Consider the following 22,694-nt stretch of genomic DNA (forward strand, 5'->3'; position numbering starts at 1 on the left):
TTGAATGGATATCCTGCCTAAGCTATTGGTCATGGAACACAGTTTTAGCATGAGAATTTGATTAAGCTAGACTATCACGCGTTGGAAGAGTGCTTAGCAATCTTCTTCAAATTATAGTGGAGTCAGAGGAAATAACATTTCATGAAAGGATGTTTAGTAGCAATAGTTGCTAGAAACTATGGAAATGGAAGGGGAAAGGCCTCGTTAAAGAGGGGAAAGACGTTGAAAGGTATTAGCAAGGTTTAGAGGTTTTGATTGTGGACACCAATATCTAGAACAAGGATTTAATGAAGCCATCGATTTGATTTGAAGGTGAAAGTAATCTAGCTCCAAGTAAGAAACAAGCTATATGAGTACTAAGGTTGAGTAAATTTAATCTCCCAAAATGACCCCTAACACTAGAGATGAACTTGAGTTGAGAGTAACTCCTATCCTTAAGGCTCCTCATAGAAGGACTTTAGTAGAATTGGAATAGCCTAACACTGATACAAGAACCATTTAGCAAAGTGTTTCATATGTGCCTTAATGTTTTGCCTTGGAGCACACCAACTTTGTTTATTAGGAAAGAAAGATGATTCACACGAATTTGTATCAACTATTATGGATTGAATATGATAGCGTATCTCGGTTGCAGGGGATTGTCAGGGAAATTAGGTGTTGAATCCGAATTCTAAATCCTAGACTTGAGATGCCATGAGAGATATGTTTTTTGTTGCATGGACAGTGAGGTGACCTACTTTATGGAGTATGAATATTCTCAATATAGATGTATGCAATCATGAAGGTCTTTATCTTTGAAACTGGCATCAGGTAATGGTTACAACTATTATGAGGTTATGTGATGTATATTGGAATGACAAATGCTATACAGTATATGGGGACTTCAAGAGTTTCATTTAAGTGAGGTTTTTAGACTCGTGCATAGAAGGGTCTAAATGGTGATATGTGTTTGTTTTAAGATTAAAGAGTAACATGATATTATCTCAGATAAGTTATACAATTCATGGTAGGAGGTGAAGACTTTCTGAAACGTGGAGTTAGTGCTAATTAAAAGTTCTTTGGCAGAATTATCGATCTGAAGAAGCAATTTGGAAACATGAGGATGAGACAAGTACTAAGTATCACGAGCCTTTAAGGATTTGAACTTTCAAGGGCAAAAGTTTCTTAAGAAGGGGAAAATGTAACATCCCGAATTTCAGAAAAATTTAAGTTAATTATCTAAAATTATTAAGTTTAAATTTTTCTTTCATTTGGGAAATTGAGATTAAATTGAAATAATTGAAAAACTTTTATTGGTTAAATTGAATTTAATTGATTAGATATTCGAACTAATTATCTTGAAAATATTGAATTTTGCTTCCTTTTGATTTTGGATTTTAGAGCTAATTTATAAAAAAAAAATTAAGGAGATAATTAATTTCATGTGGTTTTGAATTGATTTAAATATTTGGAAGGATTTAATTTATATCAAATTGATGGATCTTATGCCATCTAATTTTGGTTTTTGAAGCCTAAATTAAGATAATTTGAAAAGTTAATTGATTTATTAATTTAATAGAATCTTTGGAGATTTGGATATGTTGTTATAAAATATTTTATTTATCTTTTCAAAATTTGAAAAAAATATAAAAGAATTGAGATTTTTCGAAATTAAATGGGAGTGAAAAGAGGCAAAAAAATCGGGGAGAAAGACATTCGATTTTTCAGTGTCAGCTTCCACAAAATTGTCATTGTCAGAGTTTAAACCGTTGGATCGTACTTAAATTTGGTCAGTATGTTCGAGACATATAGAGTTTAATTTTGGACGGTTGGATCATTGTTTGAAGGTATTTTTTGTTCATAATCATTGCTAAATAAAATCTATAAAACTAGAAATTCCCCTTCTCTCACTCTCACAAACCCTCCTCATGCAAGACCCTCACTACAAGTCGCTAGCCTAAATAATTTATGTCGTCCGACAGCAACACCCGCTGCCTATCTATGATTGCTACCGCTGCTGATACCATTGTCATTGAAATTGATATTTTGGTTAAGTTTTAGAATTCTTGGAGGTTCTTAACACCCATTAGCTTTTGGCCCAAATTGGTTGATATCCTTTATGTTTCGCTTTTAGATTGAAGTTTGGGAGTGTTTCTGATCACTATCCAACAAGGGAAACGAGTTTTTGAACATTTACTATTTGAAGTTTGGAGATCAGTGGCGTGCTTTCTAGCAGGATTTACGATTGTTCGGTCCTTTCGTTGGTTTTAGTTCAAGTAAATTGTTGAAGTTTGTTGTCGAGATAACTGTCCTTGGCTTAAGTTGAGGTAAGTGGTACTATTACCGGTGCCTTTGTGTCAAGCGGCCTAGATTAGATTTTTAAAGTTAATTAATGAACTCTAGAAGCATGATTTTGTCGTTGTGATATACTTGTTGCATGACAGTTATGAGTATTATGAGCATGTTTGAAATTCTAAACAGTACTGAAACTATGTATTGCTTGATTAGACCAATAGGGCAGTTTATCGTCTTGCCTTGATGCATGTTTTATTTTAAAGGACCGACAGGTCTAGTTTCATGTTTGACGGTGTGTCTTTGGGCCGCTAGACATGCGTGAATCGATAAGTTCACTTTCATGTTATTTTTCCATATTTGACGGTGTGCCTTCGGCCGCTAGACATGCGTGAATCAAAAAGTTCACGTTCATATTACTTTTCCATGTTTGGGCGTACTAGACATGCAAGTCAAGACAAGACAGTACGTCATTTGGTTTATTTTCATCATCTAAGACAGATGTAGTTGTTTGAGCCACAGGCCCATTATTCTCTGCTCGTGGATGCATAATTTGATCCCGATAATGGGATACTTACTGAGTATTTTATACTCAACCTTTCCTAATTTATGTTTTTCAGCTAACGATAGGAATGGACCGCAGGTGATGAGAGGGACCTGTGATCGTGCCATATGGGACATGTAAATCGCTTCTGCTCAGTTTACGTTTCAAGCTATTTAAAAGTTTTGATTTGAAACTCGATGTTGGTCAAAATTTTATCGATTTAAGTTATTTTTTTTTCTTGATTATTTTAGGGGCCCCAAACAAAAGTTTTATTTATTTATTATTTATTTGTTTTCGAGTTCATTTTGGAAAAACTATTCTTATTATTTTAATGATTTTTTTAAACAAAATATCTGGGTTTTAAATGTGTATTTAGTCGTAACGGCCTTTGTCAGAGTACTCAAATAGTTGGGTCATTACCGTTAGTATGAAAATAGAGACAAAAATTATAATTATTTTAGAAAAATAGGAATTTAGTAGCGTAAATGTACCAAACAACTTGAACTACAAAAGTGGGAAATAAGACTAGAAAAGTAGTAACAATGTTCGAAATAAATTGATTAATATGTGGGAACGAGGAGAAAAGAAGACTTGTGGGGAATGTGCAGTCGATGGGTTAGGAAGAGTAATCGGTGGATTTAGGAAAGAAGACAAATTCAGAAGAGAAGAAAACATCGGAAGTCTAAAAAATGAAAAGTGGTGGGAGAAAGGAGGAGTGGGTTGTTAAAAAGAAATAGGTCGAAGCTTGAAAACTTGACCTACTGCTGCCAAAAAAGATGTTGATGTGACAAGATAAGGGTGTATCAGATGGCAGACGGTGTGTTGCAACAGGTCTGTGCAATGTGCGTATGGGTGAGTCTTTAAGTCTTGACCTTGTTTGGTCGAGTCTTCAAGTCTCGACCTGCTTTGCCAGGCGGCTTCGTGCAGTGTGCAGCAGATGGGTAAGTCTTCAACTTTCAACCTTGTTTGGTCGAATCTTCGACTCTCGACATAATTTGACTAGTTTTTTTTTTTTTTTCCATTAGTTGATGAGTGTTCAAATCTCGACCTTTTGTAACTCTACCATACTACCATATTTTTCTAAATATTTTCGAAACCACTATAATTTCCTAATTATTTTGTCAAACTACAATATTAAAATAAAAGGTCGCACTATGGAAAACACTTTTTTTTTACTTATATATATCTTCTGAAAAACTTTTTCTTTCTTTATTTTTTTCGTTCCTAAAATTCTCTATATATATATTGAAAACATTTTTTTTTACTTATATATATCTTTTTGAAAACACTTTTTCTTTTTTTTTTTCTTTCTTTTTTTCATTCCTAAAAATTCCCTACCATTTTAAGAAAATACTTTTTAAATTAAAAAACCAGAAAACTAATTTGGATATTAAACAAATCTTTTTTCTTAAAGTTAAAAACTAAAAATTAAGAGTCCATTTGTTAACCATTTTGTTATTTGTTTTTGTTTTTGAAAATTAAGTCATAACACTACTTCTACTCCCAAATTTTTCTTTTGTTATCTACTTTTAAATTTTGATGACTAAAAAAAGTAGTTTTCAAAAAGTTATTTTTGTTTTTAGAATTTGACTAAGAATTCAGTCATTGTACTTGATAAAGATACAACTCACGATAAGAAATGTGAATAAAATAGACTTAATTTTTAAAAACAAAAATTAAAAAAATCAAATTATTATCAAATGGGACCTAATTGATTACCAAATGATATGTAAATAAAAATTTAATTCATTCTCTAAAATGTACACCCCTTTATAGTTCCAAGTGGACTAGAAACTCACAATAAGCTCTATAATTTAACCACTAAAATATTTGATAACACATTCAGTTGTTCCACTAGATTATATATCATACTAATTTAACTTCCTTCCTCTACTTTGTAATTTATAATACACACATTTTACAAATCCTTAAGTTACCAAAATAAAATAATAATACAAATAAAACACGTGTCTAAACCTTATTATACACGTTCAAAACAACTATACGCAACTCCACGGCAGATCAGGACCCACTAAGAAACCTCCGGAAGCAACGGAACCCTAAGTACTGAGCACAGAACCTCTCCATTTCATCGCCGCCTCTCTCCCGGCAAACCTCCGCCTCCATCTCCGCCACCGTCTCGTCCCAATTCCTCACAAATCCGTCGCAGTCCCATCCATTGAAGTCCACCTTCGCCTCCGACACGGCGTCCAAGATCTCCTGCAGGCCGACGATCCGACGGCTGACCTTCCTCCTTGCCTCCCTCACCGCCAGATCAATTCCCGGCACCGAGTCCAGCCTCAGAAGAAGACTCATCAAGGCTTCGTTCATCTTCAGCTTCTCGAGTTCGTTGCTCCTGACGGCGTCGACCGTCTCCTGGCGTTGGATTAGAGACTGGATCTGATCGGCTTCTCTGTCGACAGCTACGATTGTTTTGAAGAGATTGCGGATCCGGTGAGATCGGTAGGCGGCTTGGATCTTGGCGGCGGCGGAGGATTGGAGGGGAGGAGGATGAGGTTGGATGAGGATTGCGGTGGAATTGGGAGGGGTAGAATGGTCATTGTGAAAAGAGTGGGAGAAAGAGGTGGTGGTGCTGTAGTAGAAGGATGTGGTATTCATGGAGGAAGGGGATCGACGGTCAACAGCGACGGAGAAGAAGGCTGGAAGTGGAATATTAATAATTTTTTTTAAAAAAGAAAGTGATATAATAAATTGAAAGTATAATTTTATGTTGAGATTTGGAGGAGCAGAGTGCCGACCGTTGTACGAGCATCCGATGATCTACTTTTCCACTAGTGGACCATAATCATTCTACTTTACCTCTCTTTTCATTTTTTTTCGTTAAATTTTATCTTATTTTAAAATTTATAAATCTTTTTAAATTACTTTGCTGTTTCAGTTAATTATTTCAACGAAAACTTAGCCCCACCAAACAAATTTTTTACATCTAAATTTTTGTTTTTGTTAGTTAGTTTTTACTAATATTTTCAAAAATTAAGTCAAGATTTGAATTTTTTTTTTAAAAAAGGTTGTTTTTATTTTTGAAATTTAGATAAGAATTCAACTCTATTGGTAAGAAATTGGGGTATCAAAAAAATAGAAGACTCGAACAAACCGAGCAACCTAATCCTGTTTAAAAAAAAAAATAGTTTGGTTTGGGTTTTTTTTAATAAACCCAAATAGGTCGGTTCGGTTCGTGGGTTTATAGGATAAAAATTTGGTTCGAACCAAACCGATCCAAGAACCTGAATTCACACTTAAGTTATGAATTCACGCTTCAGTTCCATTTTGACATTTTGGTTTCCTTTCCTTCCTTTACAAGTTTCAACTTCTCACTTCTCAAAAACTCAAATCTCGATAGGTCAGCCTCAGCGACTCAACCGTCACTCGTCAGCGTCAGCGTCAACCACCACAACCAGCGCCATTTCCTTTCCTTCCTTTCTGTCTTCTGAGTCACTTGTCTCGTTAGTGTCAGCCAACCCCTACCGGCCTACCCATTGGGTTTCCTTTCCGGTTTCATATCTCAGTGAAGTCCCTAATCGAAATTAGCTAATCCCTCTCCGTCCGACTCTCAAATTCCATTGGGTTTCAGTTTCATATCCATTTTCTCCCTCTCGGAGCCTCTTCCTCTCCGACGTCAGCCACAGCCACAGCCATTATCTCCCTCTACGAGCCTCTTCCTCTTCATTTCATATTCCGGAATCCCAGTCTCACAGACTCACACGTTACCGGTTGCCATTGCGTTGAAATCTCACACCTTCACAATCACATTGTTTCATGGGTTACTGGTTAGCCATTAAACTCTTTATTTATATATATATATATATATATATATATATTCCTCCTCGGTTATGGTTCATCTATGCTCACAATTTTTTTTTCTTTATTTGTTAATATTGTAGATGGAAAATAGTGAGTTGATCGAAAATTAATCACCACCTATAAATATTCTCGTCCCCGATGCATGTTCTAAACCATCGGAAATGACAGTCATTGGCAAAAGAAAACCAAAATGTAACTATTGTGATAAAGATTACGTTTGTGACACTTCTTCATGTGGAACTAGTACCTTATGGAAGCATTTGTGAAAAAAATGCAAAAATTATCCATTTAGAGAGTAATCTAAAGGGCAAACCATACTAAAATTTCAACTGAATGAAACTGATGCTAAAGGTGCTATCAATATGATTTTTTTATCTACTGCCTTTAGTCAACAAAAAGTTAGATATACATATGCTAAGATGCTAGTATTGTCTGAGGTACCATTTAGATTTGTAGAGACAGGGGGTTTAAAGAATTTTGTAATACTACATGTCCTAAGTTTGACATTCCTTCAAGAAAAAAAATAGTTGAAATCAACTTTAATCAAAAGTGGTCAAAGAGTAAGCCTAACAACAGATACTTGGACTTCCTTACAGAACATCAATTATATGGTTCTTACAGCATATTTTGTTGATTCTGAATGAAATTTATAGAAAAGAATATTGAATATTTGGCAAGTGCCTAATCATAAGGGAGAGACAATTGGTAGAGTAATTGAATTTGTTTATTGAATTGGGGTATTGATAAAGTTTTTTCAATTATTGTTGATATGCAACTTCAAATGATTCAGCAATCTCATATATGAAGAGAAAACTAAAGATTTGGAAGTCTCTTATTTTGGATGGTGTATTATTACATATTAGATGTTGTGCTCATATTAAGAACTTGATTATCAATGATGGATTGAAAGAATTGCATGATTCGATAGCTAGTGTACAAAATGTTGTAAGATATGTCAGATCTTCTCCTAAGCGATTGAAAAAAAATTTAGATTGTGTTGGGCATGAAAAGATTGAATCTAAAGCCCTTGTTTGTCTGGATGTGTCTACAAAATGGAACTCAACATATTTGATGCTTGATCATGCTTTAAAATTTGAAAAGGCTTTTTAATGCTTAGAAGAAGAGGATGAAGATTTTGTACATCACTTTACTGAAGATGAGAATGGAAAGAAAAGAAAGGGACCACAGACTTTAGCCGATTGGAACCATGTTCGAACATTTTTCAAATTTTTGAAGATGTTTTATGATCTTACATTGAAGGTTAGTGGCTCAACTTATGTCACTTCTAATACATTTTTTCATGAACTTTGTGGGATTCAACGACGTTTAATAGGTTGGAGCCAAAATGTAAATAGTGTGATATATACTATGGCTTCCAATATGAGAATAAAATTTGATAAGTATTGGAGATCTCTTGACAAGATGAACAAAGTGTTGTTTCTAGCTATTGTGCTTGATCCACGATATAAGTTGGATTATGTGTCCTTTTGTTTCATAAGTATCTATGGGGATGGAGTTGCTAGAACAATGACTGACGAGGTGAAAGTTAGTTTGATGGAATTGTATGAGTTTTATAAGACAAGTGATTCAAGTGGTCATGCTTTTGAACAATCATGCCACATAGTTGAAATAAGTAAGGATTGTGATGACATGGAAATGGATTCACTGTTGGAATACAAACGAAGAAGAAAAGAGAAAAATTTGAATGAAACAAGAAATGATGTGGAGAGATATTTGTCAGAGCCTAATGAAGATCTGATAGAAAATTTTGATATTTTGAATTGGTGGAAATTAAATGCTCCTAAATACAAAGTTTTATCACAAGTTGCTCGAGATGTCTTAGTTGTATCAGTGTCAATAGTTGCTTCTGAATCAACGTTTAGTATAGGAAGTAGAATACTTGACTCTTTTAGAAGTTCTTTAAGTCCTAAGATGGTGGAGGCTTTAATATATACACAAAATTGGCTACGTTATTAGATCTTACTCCATAAACTGAAGAATTGGAAACTTATGATCAAGTTTTATCTTTTATATATTTACTCTATAATCATTAATATATTGAAATTGTGATAGTATTCTTATATAATTTATTGTTTAAATCTTGTTTAGGGTTCTTCAAGGAGCAAGTTTTATTAGGATCATGAACGGATCGTTCAAATCTATTGGATTTTGAAGACTTTTGTAGACATTATAGTCTTACTTATGGATTTTGTAGATATTTGAAAACATTGTTGCCTTTATTTTGAATTTTGTAGATATTATGGTTTTTCTTGTGAATTTTGGAGACTTGTTTTGTTATAATAGATTATGGATATTGTTATTGTGGATTGTAGAATCTTATGTGTTTTTTATTGCTGATTCCAAGCTTTTTTTTAAGAGAACCGATGGAACTGAACTAACCCAACCTATTTTTTATGGGTTGGTTTAGTTTAGGTTAGAAAAATACACAAATCGAAGCATAGGGTTGGGCCTAAAATATCCCTAAACCCAACCCAACCCAACCTACGAACACCCCTAAAAAAATACCATGGGAAGTGAAACGACATAAACCTAATTTTGAAAAACAAAAAATAAAAAATCAAGACTCATTTGGTAATCATTCGGGTCTCGTTTAATAACTATTTTATTTTTTATTTTTTAAAATTAAGTCTACAAACACCTCTAACACCTCTAACACCAAAATTTGAAAACTACAAAAAAACAGTATTAGAAACTTATTTTATTTTTAGAAGTTGATTAAAAATTATACTCTTGTGCTTAAGAAATATACAAATGAAAAATGGGAGGAAATAGATTTAATTAAAAAAAAAAAACCAAAATGGTCACCATGAGGTTCGATTTTCTATTTTTTGTTTTTAAAAATTATGTTTGTTTTCTCACAATCTCTTACTCATATATTTTATACATTCCATTTAAACATTTTGGTTCTTTTGCCAATTTGAACAAACAAAAATAGTTTTTGAAAACTACTTCTTTTTTATTATAAATATCATGACAATAGATGTTCATTAAATGTTCATGTTTAGTGTCTATTGATCATGTGTCACATCCCAATTTTTCCATCTATTGTTTGTGTGTTCCAAGATTACACATCATTAATATCCATGTAATCTATTTATTATTTGTCAAATTGTCTATAAATAGTAATATTTTGTGAATTTTATAAGACATACATAGATTGGTGGAAATTCCATGAATTTTGGAGAAAGTGGACTAATTTCCTATTTTCTATAATTTTCTTTATTTATTCCAAATTTAGCCAATTGTTTATTTTATTTATTTATATATTATTTTAATATTATATTTTTTTGATATTTGTGTTACTGTTATGTCTTGTTTTCTCCTTAAATTCACAACAGTTATTAGCACGAGCTTCTTTAATTTCCCCTACTGAATGTAAGTCATAAAGGTATGTCGTTTCTTCCTTCTTCACTATAGTTAAATGTTATTTTGCATATTTAATACATATAAATTTTTTAATACAAATACAATACTTTGTAATAGTGTTGCCATGACAAACATTATGAAATTAGAATTCGTAGCCTTTGACTTTAATGGCAATAATTATTTTTCATGGATGCTCGATGTCGAAATCCACCTAAATACTATGAATCTTGGGAAACAAATTAAAGAAAGAAATACGATATTCAATTAGGACAAAGCAAAAGCTATGATTTTATTTCGTCATCATCTCCACAATGGATTGAAAATAGAGTATCTTATAATAAAATATTCTGATATCTTGTGAAATAATTTGAAAGAAAAGTATGATCATAAAAAAAAAATAGTTATTCTTTCAAAAGCTCATTATGAATGGATACATGTCAGGCTCCAAAATTTTAAATCAGTAAGTGATTACAGTTCCATATTATTTAAAATCAGTTCAAAATTATTGTTATGCTGAGAAAATTATTAATGCTAATATGTTAGAGAAGACATTTTCTACATTTCATGTCTCGAATATATTCCTATAACAGCAATGCTGAGATAAAATTTTTAAACAATATTCTGAACTAATTTCATGTCGTCTTGTGGCCTAACAAAATAACAAGTTATTGATGAAAAACCACGAATCTCGACCAACTAGAACAACACCATTCCCTAAAATGAATGTTGTGAATGTTAATAATCATGGTCGAGGTCGTGGTCGTAGTTGAGGTCGTGACCGTGGCAGAAGAAGAAATAATTATTATTTTCGTGATGGTCGTTCTAATCATTTAAATTTTTAAAGAACCACACAAAATGATAATAAAAAAAAATTAACTAGATAAGAGTTAAAAAAGTGTTGAAAATAAATGCTTCTGATGCAGAATGACTGGGTGTTGGTCACGTATCTGTCATACGTCAAAACACTTAGTTGATCTCTATCAAGATTCCTTAAAGGATAAATGAAAAATGTCGAAGCAAATTTTGCATACCAGGATAATGATATATTTAACCCATTCCATATGACAATTTTGGATATGGTGGATTTTTTTTAATCTCCTAAAGAGAAGATCGACACAGTTGGTATAATATCAAATGTTTCTTTTAACTTTAAAATATCTAGACTTATTGTTGTTGTTTTTTTTTTCTCTTTCTTAGTAAATGTTAACTTTTGTATATTCCAAAAGTTGTTTTTCTTATTATAATTATTTTCTTTTAATGAAGAAACCTAGATCATTTTCATATGTTGGGTGATTAAAAAATGAGCAAAGAAGATCTATGTCTGGCAAATAGTGCAACTACACACACAATACTTACAAGTAAAAAATATTTTTCTAAATTGGCAATGCTAGAAGCAAAAGTAAATACGATATCAGGTTCTACAAACCCGATTGAAGGATTTGGATAAACAAATATTATTTTTTCTAGAGGAACAAAATTTACAAATTACAATGCATTTTCTCTATGTCAGGTTGTATGTCCTAAAACTCGCAGTATGTAAATATGAAACATATTTTATTTTGCAATAAAGATGTTATTAAGGTATATTTAGTAAAGTTGTTATTGAATATGTAAATTGCACTTGTTAAAGCCTAAATCTAATAAACTAATGAACCTCTGGCAATAACATAAATACTTGAACTTTATGTGGAGACATAAAAGTGGATCGAGTTTGAGTATATAGCCAAAACGGTCTATAAGTATAAGGATGAGGTTGGGTACCTTATTTTGGAAATACTATGCAGTCCACTTTGTATTTAAAGATAAATGGTGTGATCCTGAATCGTTCATTTAGAGACAAACGAGTGGAGGCATCCTATGCAAAAGATGTTTGCATGAAACTGGACCATGAAATAGTTACTTTTCTTTATAAAACTAATTGTTTTATTTCGATGACTTAAGGTAACTCGATCTTAATCTTGAGCTAACTATGAACTCCCATTTATTCGAGATTATCCTTTAATCTGCATGGGTGAGAGTGGTTCAACATCGCCGCTCAATAAGCCTCCCATTTTAGGGGTAAGATTGGGTAGATAGTTGGGGACATAATCCTGCAAGACGAAACTTACTCCTATCGAATTCAAGGTTAGCAGATAGGTTGTTTGCTTAAATACAGACTCCTAGTCTTGAACAAGGGACCCCGCCCTCTCTATGACTGAGAGGGATCGGTTTATTGGTAGAACTATAAACCAATTGTTCATTAGTGGATCAATGGAGACTTAAGGAGAAAGATGTATTATGGGGGTAAAACGATAATTTTGACCCAACTGTAAATACGAATAACCTATGAAGGATCGACTTACTGATCATGGTTAAATCAATTGGACAGAAATATATTTAAATGAGGAGAGTGCAGCTACTAGGCTTTGATAGAGTGTCCAGGTAGTTAACGAATGTTGGTTAATTCAGTAAAAAAGTTTAACCAATTAATCTCCGATCGTTGAAGTTCATGATCTGTAGGTCCATTAGGTCCTCTGCTAGCTCATATCGAACTAAACCTTAGAACAATATGACGAGTGAGTTTGAAGTATAGATATTCGAATTAGGGAATAAGTGTTAAATATATGTGATATATTTAACGGTGTATCATTCGACTAGGAATTGAATGATAAAGAAAGAGTTGGAGATATTTAAATAAGATTTAAATATCAAAACTATGAATAAGGTTTCGTCAGGATTAGTGTTAGATTTAATAATTGAATATTAAATTAAATTAACTAAATTTCTTAATAAATTATTTAATATTAAATTAATTTAAAATTAATTATTTGAGTTAATTTTGAATTAAATGAAATTAATCAAAGCTGGTCAAAGCCAAATGTTATCTTCATCAAACTTTTAAGGTCAAAGATCAAAAGTTGACTTCATAAGTGAGAAATTCCAAAATTAGTTTTGAATTAATTTTCAATTAAAATTTAACTAATGTCAAATGTTGACTTCAAAATAGTCAAAAGTCAAAATTTTGACTTCACTTAGTGGAAAGATCCAAGAATGAATTTTAGTGAAAAAATCAACTTTTGGTGAATTAGTGAGTAATTCATTTGGCAAAGTGTTGGTTCCACAAAATGCCACTGATCCCACTAAATTGAGTGCATTTTGAAGTGTCAAAATTTGGTTAACTCAATTTTGCATGAATTGCATGTAATTGTTCTATAAATAGGATGCTTTGATAAAGATTAAACTTCTCCCCATTTTGGTGATTTTCAAGTTAGTTGAAAAATAAATTCTTGTTGGCAACTTAGGGATTCTAAAAGAGTTTTAGAATTTAAGTCTTTAATTCTCTCTCAATTTTTATTATAAATTTATCCCTAATTTAGCCACTCACCAGATCCCACCATTCTGTTTAAAGACTGCAAAATAGTCGGAAAGACCCTCTTGGTGGTTCACAGCCGGTTCGTGAGAAGAATGGAGTGGAATTGGTGGTCAATTTGGTGCTACAAAAACTCAAACCCTAATTTCAAAATTGCATGCATGTTTTATCTTTAAAATTAATGAAATTTAGAATGTTTAAGATCTAAATTGTTCCTGCATGCACGTTGTTTATTCTTACACTCTAGTCAATCAAAGAGAAATCTTCTAAGTTTTGTAGATATACGTTACAATGGTTATCATATTGAAACTGATAGTAAGAATAATGTGGAATATCTATATATTATCTCTATTGTCTCAAATGAAAAACGTATATTGGAAAAGTTGTATGCTTTAGCTTCTGGATTATATTATACTCATATACGAGTAATTGAAACATATGCAACAATAAACTTGAAGTCCATAAATCCAGATATATTTGTTATTTGGTACGACAGATTAGGTCATCCCAAGTCTATAATGATGAGAAGAATTATTGAGAATTCAAATGGACATCCATTAAAGAGCCAAAAGATTATTCAATCTAATGAATTGTCATGTGATGCTTGCTCTAAAAAAAATGATAATTAAATCATCACCAGCTAAAGTAAGAACTGAATCACCTGCATTTTTTAAACGAATTCATGGTGATATATGCAAACCAATTAGCCCACCAAGTGGACCATTTAGGTATTTTATGGTATTAATAGACGCATCCAACAGATGGTCACACATGTGCTTATTTTCAAGTCAAAACTTTGCATTTGCAAGATTACATGCTCAAATAATCTAGTTAGAGCATATACAATTAAGACCATTCATTTCGATAATGCTGGAGAATTTGCATCCTAAGTTTTTGATAATTATTATATGTCAATTGAAAAAAGCATGGAATTATTACACAAAATGGTTTAGCAAAATCATTTATAAAGTGTTTGCAATTAATTGCTAGACCATTACTTATGAGAGCTAAGCTTCCTACATCTATATGGAGACATGCTATTTAATATGCAACGTCACTTATACACATTAGACTAGTAGCTTATCATAAGTACTCACCAGTACAATTAACTTAAAATCATGAGCCAAATATTTTCCATTTGAGAATTTTTTGATATGTAGTATATGTTTCAATTGTTCCATCACAACGTACTAAGATGGGTCATCAAAGGAGGTTAGGAATATATGTTGTATATGATTCTCTATTAATTATTAAATATCTTGAACATCTGATGGATGATGTATTTACTGCACAATTTGTTGATTTTCATTTTAGTGAGATAATTTTTTCAACATTAGGGGGAGGAATTAAGAAGTTGGAAAAAGAAATAACATGGAATGTATTGTTATTTTCTCATTTAGATCCTCGTACAGATCAATGTGAACTTGAAGTTCAGAAAATAATTCATTTGCAAAATATAGCAAATCAATTATCAAATGCATTTATAGATGCAAAGAAAGTAACTAAGTCACATATATCAGTTGTAAATGTCCCATGGAAAATTGATATCTCAACACAACAAGTTGTCACTAATGAATCTGGAACACGTCAGAAGCGTGGTAGACCAGTGGGTTCCAAAGATAAAAATCCTAAAAAATGAAAGATAATTAATGGTAAAAAGACTTGGTTGAGGATGTAAATACCCTTGAATAAATCCTTGACATGATTAATGAGGAAGGTGAAATATCTAAAGATAATAATGAGATTTTCATGATAAGAAAAAGATGGAACCGAACCAATGTAGTTATTGACAACATTTTTGTGTATAATGTTTCTCTTGATATTATATCTGAAAATGAGGATTCTGAACAAAAGTTTGTTGAAGAATGTCGACATAGAAAAGATTGACTTCAATGGAAAGAAGCAATCGAGGCAGAACAAAACTCACTTTCAAAATGTCAGCTTTTTGGACTAGTAGTCCGAATACCAGAATGTGTCAAAGCTGTAGGATACAAATGAGTATTTGTAAGAAAAAGAAATGAAAAAAAATGTGGTGACAAGATATAAAGTAAGACTAGTTGCACAAGGTTTTCTTAAAGACCTGGTATTGATTATGAGGAACCATATTCTCCAGTGGTAGATGCAATTACACTAAGGTATTTAATTGGTCTGAGTGCATATGAAAAATCTGGACAAACATCTTATGGATATAGTCACAAAATATTTATATGAATCTCTTGATAATGATATTTATAAAAGAATCCCAAGAGGATTTAAAGTACTTAATGAAGGAACTCTTATCAAAGAGAACCATGAGCGGAAGCACGATCAATCCAAATCTAATGTGACAAAATTAAAGGCATTCACAAACATACAACCTAGTTATGCATCTTCTAACAAATTACAGCATGCTTTCATAAATAAATACACAAGTGAATGAGAGACATACCTTTGAAGAACTCTTCTTATACTGATCTCTCGCTCTCGTGAAGACTTAGAACAAAAATCTCTAGCTCTTGCCCAGATCGCCTACCCAATCATCTAGTGGTCAAGAACAATCTTCTCTACGAACAAACACCCTCTTAGACACCACCACTCAGCAACCTTGGTATTCTCGGAGTGAGAATCTAGGGAGTGTGGCTCTGTTGGATTTGGTAGAGGGATGGAGGAAACAACGATCAAACTATACGATCAAACAAATGGGAGAATGAATTGTTTATCGTATAGACTTTGTGTGCTTGATCATTTAGTAAAACTCAGAAGGTACATGATCATTTAGAAAAATAGGCTTAATCGTTTACACAATTGTTTAGAGAATCTCGCTTCCCACGCGATCGCTTAGTAAATCGCTTTACACGATCATCTAGTAAATGGTACTGGTACACGATCATTTAGAAAATCACTTAAAGGCTATCGTGTACTCTCTCGTGAGCAAAACGATAAGTCATGCACTTAATGAAGCGATTCCTTTCAAAATGAAAACATTTTTCATTTTATCCTCCAGTTATGAAAACTGAACATAACCTCCCACTTTCATGCACGGTTAAAGGAAAAACCACCCACAATTATCATATAATTGTTTTAATTATAAATAAATATAATAACTAACTTATCATATTATATTTATAACCTACAGTTTTAATATCACATCATATGTAACATTTAAACCATAGTTCTTTTCTCCTTTATTCAATATAAATCATATTTATATCACTCTAATTAATGTATCTCATACATCATATCAATTATATCACATATAATTGAACCACTTTAATCATACCATATATAATCAAACTCCCTCTTGTCAATTTGAACACTTCAAACTAACCCAAAAACTGATTATCAACTTGAATTCATTGAGTTACCAAGGGACCTTGTGGATATGTAGTTTGAAGCTCTAACAGTACGTGAATAGCTGTCTAAACTCTTTAATCACGAGATCCACCATCCGTTAACTGCCAGGCACTCTACTAAAGACCAAAAGTTGCACTCTTCTCACTACAGATATATTTCTGTGTCTATCGGATATAACCAATCAACAGTATAATAACCCTTCACAGACCGCTCGTAAGTACAGCTGGGCCAATTTACCGTTTTGCCCCTATTGTTACATCTAACTCCTTAAGTACCACTGATTCCTCTAATGAACAATACATCATAGTCTTACTATGAATGGACACCTTTCGGGCCATGAGAAGGTGTGTGGCGCCACATCGTTCAAACCCCAGAATCAGTCCTTAAGGGAGCAATCTATCTACCTACCCCTACTTCGGGGAAGGAGTGAATTTCATCTTGTGTAGCTGAGTTCCCAGCTCCCCAATTAGACAAATCCCCAAAGTGGTAGGTTTAAGTCGGCAATTTGGCCACTCACACGCATGCAAATCAAAGGATCACCCTCATAGGGAGGAGTTCCCAACTCACTCAGAATTAAGGTCATGTTATCTATGGTCATCCTAGTGAAATGAAAATCTCTGTTATGAACAATGTTATATAACGAGACTAAACACTTCCTGGTCCGGTCTTATACAAACTCCATTGTATAGGACACCCCCGCTTGCATGTCTCCACATAAATGATCAGGATCAGACCATCCGTAGCACGTCACAACACTTGTAACTATCTACAAAGCGGGTCGTATCCGTAGTGTCATCAGGATAAGGTTTTCCTCCTATATTCATATACTACAGACCATTTAAGTTATCACTTAAGGCACGATCCACTTGTATGTCTCCACATACATGTTTAAGTTACAATGACAACCAAAGATCTTAGTTTATTGGTTTGTGGTAAATGCAAATAAAATATCTCATATTTCATAGACAATAGTGAAGAAAATATCTTGTATTATTACATCACAAGTGTTTATTCATACATGTGTCTACAAACTACAGGACTCTACGAGAGTTTAGGGCATCAGTCCCAAACTTAAAACATATAAATGAAATTCTCGGGAATTATTCCATAAAGTTACAGAGATCACTATATGGAGTGAAACAATAAGGACGAATATGGTACAATCATCTAAGTGGATATTTGTTGAAAGAAGAATATCAAAACAATCCAATATGCTCGTGTATTTTTGTAAAAAAATCACAGTCAGGATTTTCTATTATAACTGTACCTAAGTTGATGATTTAAATATAATTGGAACTTTTAAAGAGCTTTCGAAGACAATAGAATATATTAAAAAAGAATTTGAGATGAAAGATCTCGGAGAAACAAATTTTTTTTCTTAGCTTGCAAATTGAGCATTTAGCAGATAAGATATTTGTTCATCAGTTAACTTATACCGGCAAAGTTTGAAAAGGTTATATATGGACAAAACACATGTTGAGGTTAATGCTCTAAATCTCGTAGGATCTTGTAGTTTGTAAACCTTGTATGAACAAACATTATGTGATATATAATATATGATATTTTATTCACTTCTGTCTATGAAATATATGATATTTTAGTTGCATTAACCTCAAACCAATAAACTAAGATCCATGGTTATCGTTGTAACTTAAACATGTATGTAGAGACATACAAGTGGATCGTGTTTAAGTATAACTTAAATGGTCTGTAGTATATAGATAAGGCTGGGTACCTTACATTACGAGTATGACTTGCTTTGTAAGTGTTACAAATGTTGTAAAGTGCTACAAATGATCTGATCCTAATCATTCATGTATTAGACATGCGAACGAGGATATTCTATATAAAAGAGTTTGTATAAGACCGGACCACAAAATGTTTAGTCTCGTTATATAACGCCGTTCATAATTGAGATTTTCATTTTACTAGTATGACCATAGGTAACATGACCTTAATCTTGAGTGAGTTGTGAACTCCTGCCTATGAGGGCGATCCTTTGATTTGCATGGGTGAGAGTGACCAGATCACCGACTCAATAAGCCTACCATTTTGGGGTTTCGTCTGATTGGGGAGTTGGGAACTCAACTACATAAGATGAAATTCACTCCTTCCCCGAAGTAGGGGCAAAACGGTAATTTGGCCTAGCTGTACTTACGAACGATTTGTGAAGGGTCATCGTACTATTGATTGGTTATATCTAATGGACACAAAAATATATCTGTAGTGCATAGAGTGCAGCTGTCGGTCTTTAGTGGAGTGCTCGACGGTTAACAAATGGTGGATAATGTGATTAAAGAGTTTAATCAGTTATTCACGTACCGTCAGAGCTTCAAGCTACAGGTCCATAAGGTCCCTTTGGTAGCTCAATGGATTTAAGTTGTGAATCAGTTTTTGGGTTAATTTGAAATGTTCAAATTAATAAGAGGCAATTTGATTATATATGATATAATTTAATTAATTCAATTAAATATGATATAATTGATATAATATATTTGATACATTATTGTTTGATTGGAGGAACTAATATTTGAATATGATTCAAATATATTTTCTATGAATTAGATTTATAGTTATTAAATTTAATATAAATATGATTTATATTAAACGCCATAAAATAGAGAAAAAGAACTATAGTTTGTATATTGTATATGATGCAATATTAAAACTATAAGTTATAACTATAATATGATAAGTTATCATATTTTTTTATAACTATTAATTATTTGATAATTAAATTCTTTTTTCTCCATAACCACCCTTAGTGGGGGATTGTTCGGTTATGTGGCAAAATGGGATAAATGAAATTGGTTTTGATTATTCCAAAGAACGAGTGGAATTCACTATCGAGTAAACGATCGAGTATCTACACGATTGGAATTGAGAGCCTATGCGATAGTCTCTTTTTCTCTCCACGATGGAGTGTCTTTGTTATACAATAGTTTTGTGCCCACTTGATCGTCTTCCTCCTCAAACTCTAAACTTCCACGCTAACCAAAATTAGTCAGAGCCCACCACTCCTGTATTCTCACACCGAGAATACCAAGGTCCCCAAGTGGTAGTGTCCTGCTTGGTTCGAGGATCGAGTTGCTGCTTGCTGCTTGTTCGAGGAGTGTTCGAGTTGTTTGACACATTAGTGAATGAGTTTGTTGGAGGGATTATCTTGAAGAACGGTTCTTCAAAGGTATAATCTCTAAAATTTGTTTTTTTTTTATTTCGATAGCATGCTATAATTTAAGTTTTATGCATAATCTATTATGTATGATTATAAATGTATGCATTCAATCACAATGGGATTTGGACGATCTGCTTTAGCTCAAAGGTCATCTGTAAATAGAGTTTCTTTAGCACATCTACTAAATATTCCAATGGAGGTCCGTCCATTGGATATAAAGAAAGATATATTTCGACCTTGAGATGATAATGAAGAACTTTTTGGTCATGAAGTACCATATCTTAGTAAAATTGGTACGCTTATCTATCTTACTAATAATACAAGACCAAATATTGTATTTTCAGTAAATTTATTAGCAAGATATAATTCTTCTCCAATAAAAAGACATTGGAACGGAATTAAGCATATACTTTGTTTTTTTTTTAGGAACGATCGATATGAGTTTTTTTTTATTCAAATAAATCAAATTTTGATCTAGTTGGTTATGAAAATTCTGGATATTTATCTGATCCACACAAATCTAGATCTCAAATAGGTTATCTATTCACATATGGAGGAATTGTTGTATCGTGGCAGTTAGTGAAACAGACCATAACGACTATTTCCTCAAATCATGTTAAAATTCTTGCAATTCATGAGGCTAGTCGATAACGTGTATGGCTAAGATCAATGACTTAGCACATTCGTGAAACATATGGTTTGTCTTCTAATAAAAATCTTCCAACAATACTATACGAAGGCAACACAGCTTGCATATCTAATCAAATGAGGATATATTAAAGGAGATAGAATAAATCATATTTCATTGAAGTTTTTCTATGCTCATGATCTTGAAGAAAATGGCGACATCACTTTTTAACAAATTTGTTCGAAGGATAATCCAACAGATATATTTACAAAAGCATTACCAACTGCAACTTTTAAAAAATCGGTGCACTATATTGGAATGCGGCGACTTTGAGATCTTAAGTGGTGTTTTATGAGGGAGAATAAATATATTGCATTCTTTTAGGAAAATATATTATATGAAATATGTACTCTATTTCTTTTACAAGGTTTTTCCCATTGGGCTTTTTTAGTAAGGTTGTAATGGTACATATTCCATATATATAATGGGCATCTAAGGGGGAGTATTATAAATATATGATAATAGATATCCATTAGATGCTCTTGCTTAGTGTCTATTGACCATGTGTCATACTCCCATTTCTCCAAGTGTTGTCCATGTGTCTCAAGATTACACACATTTGTGTCCATGTAATCCACTTTTTACTTGCCAAATTGCCTATAAATAGTTGCATGTGGGTTTTGTAAGACACACATAAATTGGTGAAAATTCCATGAATTTTGGAGAAAGTCGAGATTTTTGAATCTCCTATTTTCTATAATTTTCTTTATTTATTCCAAATTTAGTTATGTAGTTATTTTATTTTATCTATTTATATATTATTTTAATATTATATTTTTTCGATATCTATGTTCACATTGTGCCTTGTTTTCTCCTCAAATTCACAACATTTTTCTTTCTTTCTTTCTTTCTTTCTTTCTTTTTTAAATTGTGTTTTATTTTGAAAACTACAACATAATATAGAAACCAATAAATAAAAGTGATGTTTATAAGCTTTATTTTCGAGAAAAAAAAAACTAAAAACCAAATTTTTATTAAACAGAGTTTTATTAGTTATCAAACAGGGTTTTAACAAATTTATTTGAAATTTTATTTTTATTTTATTTTATTGTTTTCTTACCATATATTCACGGTATTTTTCATATTTTCTAAGTAAATATATTGATGTTTTTACCAAATTTTTGAAATTAAAATAAGTTTCAAAAAATTATATTGAAACTTATTTTGTTTATTTTTTTTTAATTTATAAAATTAAAAAAAAATAAGTAAATAACAAAACAAACCAACCAACCTAATAAATAGTGTTTCAAAGCTAAAGGGCAACATCTTAAAACTACTCAATACTATTTTTATCCTTAGATTACAGTGTTTTTTTCTGTAATGTACAAAAAGTACACCCAAGAACCTCTCAAAATCCCTACAATGTAAAAGAAAAAAAAAATAAAAAAAAAATCTAGAAATGAGGTATGTTACCAACTTACCCATATGTCTTTTAAAGTATAAGCTTACAAAGAACAACTTCTTCACATTAGTTTCCATTATTTTGTTATTTACTTTTTAGAAATTGTTTCAAAATCAAGGCATACTAAAAAATAGTTTGCTCCATCTGCTAACGATTTAGTTTTTAAAATTTTCTTTAGATTATATTTATGTTTCTTTATAATATATGATTTTTTTTATATATCTTAAGAAAACACTTGAATTTTTAGTCAAATTCTGAGGCAAAAGTAAGTTTTTGAAAGCTACTGTTTAAAAACAAGAGTGAAGGCTTTGTTGTTTGCATGAAACAAGAGTATTTTGTCTACTCAAGTACAATGGCTACATGTAAAAAATTATAAACCATATGTGAAGGCTTTTAAGTCGACATCTCCAATTGAGTATTTAAAATTTGGCAAAATATATATGCAATTAAAGAGTTAAAAAAAGTTAAGCCAAATAAAACTAAAAAAAAAAAAAGAAATCATACTTTTTTAGATTGCAAAAAATTGCACTAGATATCCGTAACTTAATAACTCATCTCGACAGATTTAGTATGAGCTCACCTCAACTTCATGCTTTTTATATGATATAGGGGTTTCAACATAAAAGACCTTAAAATAAGGGTTATATTACATTAATGTCTTGAACATTTCATTTTTTTACAAAAAATATCTATTGGATTTTGTTTTTCCGCTAATGTTAGTGG

General features: G+C 32.0%; 1 protein-coding gene across 1 annotated transcript; it reads right to left on the reverse strand.

Annotated features, from left to right (window-relative positions):
• Window positions 1-4,538: 4,538 nt before the first annotated feature.
• Window positions 4,539-5,733, reverse strand: BAG5 (BCL-2-associated athanogene 5). Its single transcript, XM_039038898.2, has one exon. It carries the CDS (start codon window positions 5,432-5,434, stop codon window positions 4,838-4,840), a length of 597 nt encoding a protein of 198 aa, XP_038894826.1. The 5' UTR covers window positions 5,435-5,733; the 3' UTR covers window positions 4,539-4,837.
• Between the last annotated feature and the right edge of the window lie 16,961 nt (window positions 5,734-22,694).

Source organism: Benincasa hispida, chromosome 8, assembly GCF_027475165.1.
Source record: "Benincasa hispida cultivar pf3 chromosome 8, pf3_genome.v1.1, whole genome shotgun sequence".
In the NCBI taxonomy this organism is placed as follows: domain Eukaryota; kingdom Viridiplantae; phylum Streptophyta; class Magnoliopsida; order Cucurbitales; family Cucurbitaceae; genus Benincasa; species Benincasa hispida.